The sequence below is a fragment of the Oreochromis niloticus genome, linkage group LG19 (genome assembly GCF_001858045.2).
Source record: "Oreochromis niloticus isolate F11D_XX linkage group LG19, O_niloticus_UMD_NMBU, whole genome shotgun sequence".
Classification (NCBI taxonomy): Eukaryota; Metazoa; Chordata; class Actinopteri; order Cichliformes; family Cichlidae; genus Oreochromis; species Oreochromis niloticus.
Window position 1 is genome coordinate 25,027,335 of NC_031983.2, and position 9,470 is coordinate 25,036,804.

The 9,470-nt window shown below is 40.2% G+C and overlaps 1 protein-coding gene across 1 annotated transcript; it reads left to right on the forward strand.

Moving 5' to 3' along the window:
* The first annotated feature begins 607 nt into the window (after positions 1–607).
* psma6a (proteasome 20S subunit alpha 6a) lies at positions 608–7,684 on the forward strand. Its single transcript, XM_003445439.5, has 7 exons — positions 608–797; positions 2,134–2,228; positions 2,355–2,436; positions 5,219–5,374; positions 5,630–5,808; positions 6,401–6,495; positions 6,868–7,684. Exons 1-7 carry the CDS (start codon positions 722–724, stop codon positions 6,923–6,925), a joined length of 741 nt encoding a protein of 246 aa, XP_003445487.1. The 5' UTR covers positions 608–721; the 3' UTR covers positions 6,926–7,684.
* Positions 7,685–9,470: the final 1,786 nt, after the last annotated feature.

Consider the following 9,470-nt stretch of genomic DNA (forward strand, 5'->3'; position numbering starts at 1 on the left):
ACAATCAAGATGTGATTGAAGTGCAGACTTATTGCATTAACTGCTTAGGAATAACAGCTATTTTTATACACAGTCCCCCATTCACAGAAATACAATAAATAAATAAATAATTATCTCATATCCTGCTTGGAACAATTTGGTTTTTACTCAGAATATAAACCAAATACAAAAACCCGAACACTTTCTTATAAAATATTAACCAGAAGAAAAAAAAAATCTAATAAAGTACAACTTTAATTGTGCAGCACAAGTTTGAATATAATTTGAATTTTCTCAAGTTTCCAGAATCTATTCATGTACACAATCTCTCGGGAAACTATAACACTAACAGATAAGGATTGCTTAAATCTTCATCTGTAGCCGGTGAAAAGGCATTTTAAGGAAGAACTTTTAGGTTTTCTCATTACTCCAAAAAGAAAATTGCACAAACGTCATATTCTGTAATTGTCAAGAAATTGTCTATTTGCTCCGAGATAGTAAAAGAAAATAAAATAATATTAGTTTCTGATACTGAGTAAAGTTTTCATACTGTATACTTACGAATACATCGCCTGATTGAAGTACGCTCTATTACAAGACAAAAACTACAGACAGTTGACCCGGATATGAAAGCTCTCGTCTGCTTCCGGTGCAGAATCGTGCCATGTTTTGCTTCTGTTTTTACCTCAGTTTAGTTTCAGATTCGGTCTAGACCACTTTACCTCAATTATTTCCTGCCGTCATGTCCCGGGGGTCGAGTGCGGGGTTTGACCGGCACATCACCATCTTCTCCCCGGAGGGAAGGCTCTACCAAGTCGGTCAGTAATAAGAGAACCGAACAGAACCTTAACCTGCTCTGTCATCACTGCCTGCTAACAAGCTAACAGCAGCTAGTCACAAAGCTCAAGGCTGATTAAATATGTCACCACAGGGCAGTGGGGAAAGAAAATAGCTATTATAAAAATTAAATAAATGTAGTGAAGCAGTTAATCCAACGGAGCAACTAAGGGGTCATATCATTAAAGCAAAACATTTCAGGTTGCAGCAATTATAAACTGATAAAAGCTAGGTAATAATGTATAAATGAGACTAAATTCAACTTTAGTTATAGCTTAAGGTCCATACGGCCGACAGGACCACGCATGCGCATGTGTTTACATGAGTATTGGTTTTATTCTAACAGCATCTCTAAACTTCTTAAATCAGGGGAGTCGAACATGCAGCATGCATTAATGTGCGTTAGTCATTTTTTGTGCTTTTGCAGATCCACATCTCACCCTATCGCTAGCATCCTACTCTGTCACACCAGACCTCTGCATGTCTTCTGTCACTGCATCCATGAATCCTCTGTGAGGTCTTCCTCTTTTCCTCCTGCCTGGTAGCTCCATCTTCAGCATCCTTTGCCCAATGTATCCACTATCTCGCCTCTGTACATGTCCAAACCATCTTAGCATTGCCTCTCTAACTTTGTCGCTCACAGTCTGAGCTGTCCCTCTGTACTCATTTTTAATCTTGTCCCTTCTGGGATGAAATATGAGCATCTCCAGCTCTACCACCTCCAGCTTGGCCCATTTTTCTTCAGGGCCACGTCTCCAAATTATACATCATAGCCAGATAACAAAAAATTCAACAAGTAACCCTAGCTTGGAAACTGAACTACAAGGACTTGAAAACAAAATTTCAAATTAATAGAAAGAAAAACACAAAATCATAAGAACTCTAATAAATTATAATGTGTTAATTTGTGTTTCTATTTAAAGGCTAAGCGAAACAAGGAAAATCTGTAAGCAAACGTAAAGGACTGAATAACATATAACAAATAGTTTCCTCATTCTCTTGTGTGAGTTATAATTGCTTTCAGTTCAGTCATCAAGATATGGAAATATTTTGTCATAAGAGTCTGACAGGGGTGTGTTAGCACTGAAGAAAGGGAAGAAACAAAATGAAAAAGAAAATAAGTAAAAGGTGCCTTTCTTTATCGGCACCTCAAAGAGTGATGTATTTGTGACACCAGGAAGTTAAATTTACAGGTTATTAACAATCATCATCAATTTACTGATAAGAAGAACAAGCAGCTAGTTTGTTACCTTTTTAAAATGTTCAGTCATGACGTTTGTGTATATTTCATTTTGCCTGCCTCTCTTCACTCTTCAGAGTATGCCTTTAAAGCGATAAACCAGGGCGGACTGACCTCTGTGGCCGTCAGAGGGAAGGACTGTGCTGTGGTCGTGACGCAGAAGAAAGTTCCTGTGAGTTTGCGTTTCTTTCACATTTGTGTGATCCGATTCCTAAAACGACATTTTGATTGGTGTATCGATGGTGGCCCGTGTGGCGAGTTCATCTGTTAGGGGCGCTTTTCTTTGTGTCTTCCTCAGGACAAGCTCCTGGACGCTGCAACAGTCACACACCTGTTCAAAATCACAGAGAACATAGGATGTGTTATGACCGGCATGACTGGTAAGCAGCAGGAAGCTTATTATCTAGTCTTATTATTGGGGACAATGTTAAGCTTTTTTTTTCTCCAGTCTTCTTTGTTGTTTTTGTATAAAATGATAAGAAAATGGGCTGATTTGGCTCTGATGCAGCCTCCAGTGTATTAGCAGAGTTGTGATTTGGAGTTAAGGTAACAGATATACACTATATTGCCAAAAGTATTCACTCACCCATTTGAAATCAAGGAATCCAGGTGTTCCAATCACTTCCATGACCACAGGTGTAAAAAATCTAGACATGCAGACTGCTTCTGCAAACATTTGTGAAAGAATGAATCGCTCTCAGGAGCTAGTCTTGGCAATATCGTGTAACTGAAGTTGCAATATACTTTCCTTATGATGTTGCAGCCTCACATTTTAATTATCCTCTTCTTTCCTGCAGACTATTCAGAGTTACAAATTAAACTTCAAATAATGCAAACTTTTTCAGTGGCATGCGGGTAAGATTTTTATCATCTTTAATAATCTGCTTGAACTGACACGGTGTTTCTCAAGCTAAGCCTGCAGAAGAACACCAAGACATTCCCAGAAACTGCACATAAACACTCGCTTGAAATTTGAGACAGAGTGTATAAAAAAATGTGTTTTTCAGTCGATAATAAAAGGTGTAGAACAAAGAAGAGCAGATTTAAGTACAGGAAAAGACAAGACAAACAGCGCTGTCTGTGAGTAAACAGATGAGGGTCATGTGAAGCTTACACCTGTTTCTGTTTGTGGGTTTTATTTAAGAAGCGGCAGTGTTTAATATGAAAACTCAGGTCTGTCATTAAAGTGCCAGATTTAGCCATACACACAAATATTCATCAGTAATCTGTGGCAGGTTTATGGCTTATATTAAAAAAGAAATAAAAATTTTAAGATGAAACTGCACACAAGCTCGTAAGGACTGAACACTAATAGAATAATAACATAACAGTGGGTAAAAGTCGCATGATGAAATCACACACTAAAGTACAAATGAATGGAAAAAATAATGAAACTGATTATTCCTGGTAAGCAGTGTCTCATCTGACTTATGTTCCACAACAGATGCTTGTACTGGAAAAACTGCTGATATATGCAATTAAAACTAAACCACAAAGGTTGTACTGCTTCTTCTCCTGCTCCAGCACATCCTGGAGATTCCCAGTCTCGGGGCCGGTGAAACCTTTAAGAGCAACATATTAAAACAACAAGTTAATGTCAGTCTCTGCCTACATAAAGGTTGATTTCATCTAATCATGAATCGACAGTGGCACAGCTGGATGTGTACCTACCCAGAAAAAAAAATCAACAACACTGTGATCGATCTGCTTGGAGGTAACGTGCTGTGTAAACACAGAAAATTAGAAAAATTAAAGATACTTTATCCCACAAGAATAGAAATCAAAATAGTGTAATAAAAACAGCATGGTTAGAAGTATGCAAGCCCATAATGAAGGCATTATTATGTTAGGTAGCACAAAATTTTATATACAACAGTTATCCATCCATCTTCTTCCACTTATCCAATTCACAGAGAGGGCCTGGAGCCTATCCTAGCGAGAAGTACATCCTGGTCAGGGCGCCAGTCTGTTACAAAGCTCACACAGAGTGACAACCATTCACACTCACATTCAAACGTAGGGGCAAATTAGAACTACCAGTTACCTTATCCATGTAACTCCAAAGACTGGTAGATAGCCAACCTCTTGCCGCACACATTAAACGATCTGAGCTTCCTCAGAAAGTAGAATCTGCTCATCCCCTTCTTGTACACAGCATCACTGTTGGTCCTCCAGTCCAGTAAACTCAAGTTTACATCAAAGTACCTGTAGTTGTCCACATGATGTTAATGATGTTAAGTGAACTCACATCTCTTTTGTGTTGCTGACATTCATGAGAAGGATTGACGTCTCTGGCTATAATATTATTAACTGTAATGCAATAATAGCAGTGTAGACATGGCATTTTCTCTTTTTCAAAGCTCTAGCAGTCCATGTAAGCAATCAGCTGGGAATATGCTTGAACACACAAGTGTAAGTGCCCACTATGGCGTAGGCTCTGTGTTGATTCAATAAAGCTAAGCTGGAAAATGACTAACCTGTATCCTTAAACAGAGGTGGTAAAAGAACTCTTAATCAGAAGGTCCAGAAAGTCCCTACCATGCAGTATTCCCTCCGTATATCCTTATAGCCTTGCCTGTTTCCACTTACAGATTAAAGCTATAATGACTATTCCTAGTAAGCAATGTCTCATCTGACTCATGTCATGTTCCACAACAAACCCTAGTATTGGAAAAACAATGCTGATATATACAATTAAACTAAGCTCCCTGTTAAGACACCTAGCTCTTAAAAAGGTTGGCAGAAAGCTACCTCTAAGAGCCTGCTACCACTTCTAATGAGACCAACTTACCATATCACACCAGCTGTTAATGTTTTTAAAAAGTCAAAGCACTTAAATAATTCTGGCCTCCAGCCAGCCCAAGTTACAGCTTCATCTGACCAGACTGATCCTGGGTGAGCCCTCAGTTTTCAAAGAGGGAGACCACATGAGCTGTAACTAAAAATGTTTATATTACACAACTAAACAGAACTGAAACACAAATGAACATAGTCGGATCTCCTGCAGGGAAATGCCTGACCGGAGGGCCGTACCACTTCAAAGTAATTCATTTATTAAAACAAGCCCGTGTCCTATTAGTTAGAGTGCAAATGTTTTAAACGGCAGTTTCAAGTGATGTAAGCTGCGCTGTGGTTGATTTTCTTTCCCTTCCTTCTGTCCAGCTGACGGCAGGTCTCAGGTGCAGCGCGCACGGTACGAGGCGGCTAACTGGATGTACAAGTATGGCTACGAGGTGCCCGTGGACATGCTGTGCAAACGCATGGCCGACATCTCCCAGGTTTACACCCAGAACGCAGAGATGAGACCGCTAGGCTGCTGTACGTAATGTGTGTTAGTGTGTGTGTGTTTGCATTTTGATATCACTCCATGTATTAAAACTGAAATTGAAACTTTTTTTCAGAGCATTTTCTTAATGTCTGCAAGCTTCAGTTTACACAATATCTTTGAAATCTGATGCAAAAAGTTGTTAAATTTAGTCTTTTTTTGCATGTCTGAAAATGTGGTGTGCAATGAGCATATATGACTTCTTTCTTTTCTTTTTTGTGCTCTCCTGTTTTCATTCCACCCTGCAGGTATGATAGTGATCGGGATTGATGAGGAGTTGGGCCCACAGCTGTTCAAGTGCGATCCAGCCGGCTACTACTGCGGCTTCAAGGCCACGGCAGCCGGAGTGAAACAGACCGAGGCCACTAGTTTCCTGGAGAAGAAAGTGAAGAAGAAGCTGGATTGGACTTACGAGCAGACTATAGAGGTAAAATACACCAGAATACACAAAATAATTCCATATTCTTTTCGGTTGCACTGGAATTTTGCCCAAAAATGGTCCGGTAACGATGAAGGCTGCAGGGCGTTTCCACTCTTTATGGAGCTTCGGGAATCTTGGGGATTTTACAGGATACTTTCTGGACAGCCGAGTAAGGAGAGTTAGGTGATTTTTCTTGATGTATCAGGAAACGTGTATGAATTTTATAGCTGTGACTATGTGGGGTAATTTCAATGAATTGCTTGGTGTTTTCCAAGCCAGTTGACGTTAGGGAAGGTTGTTGATTTTTGGAAAAAAGTTCAAACAGGCCTGTTGGAATTAGAAATCAGTCTCTGAATGGTCTCCCATGGTCTCTGAATCAAAAAGATAGTTACTGACTTATTGAAACCCTCCTTAATATGCTAAAGTATATATATCAGAGGTGGGTGCATGAGAAACTGGGAGTGTTGTCTTCCATTAGCTGAACTCAGTTGCCCATCCCTGGTATATGTAATAAACGCATATATAATAACTTTTTTCTTTTACTTTAACTTGCTGTATCATGTTTAAATATAAAGTTCTCCCCTTTGTCTTCAAACAGACAGCTATCTCATGCTTGTCTACTGTTCTGTCCATCGACTTCAAGCCCTCGGAGCTAGAGATCGGAGTCATCACGGCACAAGAGCCCAAATTCAAGTGAGTGTTTTTCTGAAACAAAGCTTCTTGATAGCTTTGAGTAAGAACGTGATCTTGAGTCAGCCGCTGCATTAAATTAGTTTTGCAGAATAAAAACGAAGCAGGCCGTTGCTGATTAAAAAGTTGAAAGCGCTAAAATGCCGGTAATGTGTCGGCTGTGTTGTGTTATTGCTAAATAATTTGAGAAAAAGAGGCCGGTGTTGTAATGGAAATTCCCTAAAACTAAAAACAGCTAGGGGTTGAGATCAAAGCAAGGGCTTACATGTGGAGCTTGTTCTCGATATATCCGTATGTGTGTGTGTGTGTGTGTGTGTGTGTGTGTGTTGGCAGAATGAAAAAGTATGACCGTATAACTGTGCATTTGTGTTCCAGGATTCTGTCAGAGGCCGAGATCGATGCTCACCTGATGACTTTGTCTGAGCGGGAGTGAAGCGGTTTTATAAGAACGGATGATAAACAGTAAAAAGCATCAATACACAAAATGTCTCAGCTGGAAGGAAGATGAAGGAGGAGCTGGCATCATCTTCTTCAAAAAGAGATGAACAGTAAAAGATAACCCCGCCCCCTCCCCTCCATGCTATCTGGTCACAAACAGGACATGATATTATCCACGTACCCAAACCCCTGCCCCCTCCTGTGTTTTCCTTCTGCAGCCAGCTGCTAAATGTCTCAGATCGTGGACGGGACATTCAGATCAGTCCCTGACGTGACACATAAAGTGTGACGTGGCAGCTGATGTGACAGACGGCCGCGGCGCAGCAGCTCAGCCCGAATGACTTCACCTAATGAGTGTGACATGAGCAGATTGGAAGGTGGGGGTGTGGTAACACTACAATTTACAGCACAATACCTCTTAAATGTGGACTCAGTGGTCCTGTAGCTTCACTGTGCTCGGCAGTGCTTCCTGACCATCTTTTCTCAGGGCTACCACTTACATATGTGTCTCTCTTCTTCAGTTTTTAAGCTTTCCCCTCTGCACTGTCTTTAGTTTCAGGATGAAGTTCATGCTCTGTACTCGATGATAACCCAGGGAACAGCTGTGGGAATTCTCCTACAGCAGCAGGTCATTGTCACACCCCTGTTTAAATCTGCTCAGGTCACTAGAAAGCTGGTGTTATGATCTACCTGCCCTTCTGCTGCAGCTGCTGTACATTTCCACAATTCTATTAAACACACACTTTTTATTTAACACTGCAGCTCTTGTGTTTGATTCTCTGTGCACATTCATTCCTGTCTGACGGAGCCACGGCTCTTAGCTCTCTCGAAATTACCCGACAGAGTGTACACGTGAGAATGCAAATGTCTGAACAGTCAGCTTCCACAGTAAATGATCTTTACTATGCCAGCTTCCTGATACAAAGGGAAGAAAAGTTAGCACAGTTAGTTTACACCCAGTGAGACGTGCACCTAATGCAAACGATTACTGTGCTGCATTCTGTTTTGCATTAATTTGATCATTTCACCTAACAACACATCATCTTCTTTGAAAATTTATTGAATCCACTATTTTCTGATGTCTGGGAGAAATTATTTTAAATAATCACTATCTCAGTGTTCAACAAGATAATTGGGATTGCCCCAATTGAGCCAACTTTTGCACTCCAGCTGTTTATTTCCAGTACTGGAAACGCTCCTGCAGCAGTCAATTGCTTTGCACATATCGCGACCTATGTGCCCACTTAACAGCGCCATTAGACCGGAGTACCCTCACACTTACAATGCCCAGTGCTGTCTGTGTGTTAAGTCTCATGATCAGCCTTTTGTGGGTACAAAGTAAACAAGCACTGAGGCACCGTTTACTCTGGTTAGGCCGAAAATGGAGCAAAGTTCAGGCAAAAGAACATGTGAGATGATCCATAGTCGTTAATATGTTACTGCGTGGTCTGGATTACTTGCTTTTAAAAAGTGCAGAGCCTAAGCTTGATGTCCACACTGGAACCTTTCTTTCTCTTTACTTTGCTGAAGCATTCAAGTATCCGTAAGGTGTAGCACGCAAGGTGAAAAACACAATATTATACTTTGTGCTCCATGCCAGTTATTTAAAAGCTGTGGTTAATGTTTTAAACATAAATCTACTGATATTTTATGCCATATGATTACAGATGAGGCTACCCAGCAGAATACCAGTTCTTAAAATCAACATTACTACTTTTACTCGAAGTATACATGGTGAGTAAAAATACTCACCATGCATTTTTCATTTGATTGTATCTATTGATTCATTAATATGTCGATCACTTTAATATTGATTTTAAAGAGTTCTCTGCTGTTGAGTAGATGTACAGTATATTAAAACTGTACTTAAGTGATAACACATCGACCCTGTTTCTGTTTCCAGATTTATCCTGTGCTCAATGAGGCTTTTGTCTTTTTAAGAACAGCTCATTCAGTCGTTTTGATGCTAAAACGTTTGTCCTGTTGAGTAAGAATGTGACTTATAGCCTAAATACCAATTTTTTTAATATCACTTTGCAGAAGACTTATTCAGTAGAAAACAATTAAACTCTTGTGCAGCATCATTTTTCATGTAATGCTTGTGTATTAAGGTGCAGGGCTGCCCTCTGACCCAGTATTCTGATTTGTTGTGGGCTCCGTGGCCATCTCCTTTAATTAAAGTCCTGGGTTGCCTTGTGGACCAAGGTTTACTATAAACAGTCATGACATGAACTTTAGTTCATTTTTTCTTTTGAGTAAGGGAGGGCAAAATATTTCATGTCTGCAAAAGTATTAAAATATAAGGTTTAAACACAATTCTGCATGCTGCTTACATGCTGCTCCCTTCCTTCCCATCTTCTGTCACTTGACTTCAGCATCCTGTTGTTCCTCTTCTTCGGAAGGTGAATGACAAGCAGGAATGTCGGCAACAGCTGAATTGTTCCGTTCCTGGGAATTTCCTGTCCCTTCCCTCTTAGCCACACCCTCCAGAAAAACTTCCTGATTTAAATGACAGGGCAATTGACCTCATTGCACACACA

Bases quoted from the DNA above. Each gene is read 5' to 3' on its own strand.
- psma6a (XM_003445439.5), top strand. From the start codon at position 722: ATGTCCCGGGGGTCGAGTGCGGGGTTTGACCGGCACATCACCATCTTC. The intron at 2,229-2,354 runs GTGAGTTTGCGT...TGTCTTCCTCAG, and splicing joins TGACGCAGAAGAAAGTTCCT to GACAAGCTCCTGGACGCTGC. The intron at 5,375-5,629 runs GTACGTAATGTG...TCCACCCTGCAG, and splicing joins GATGAGACCGCTAGGCTGCT to GTATGATAGTGATCGGGATT.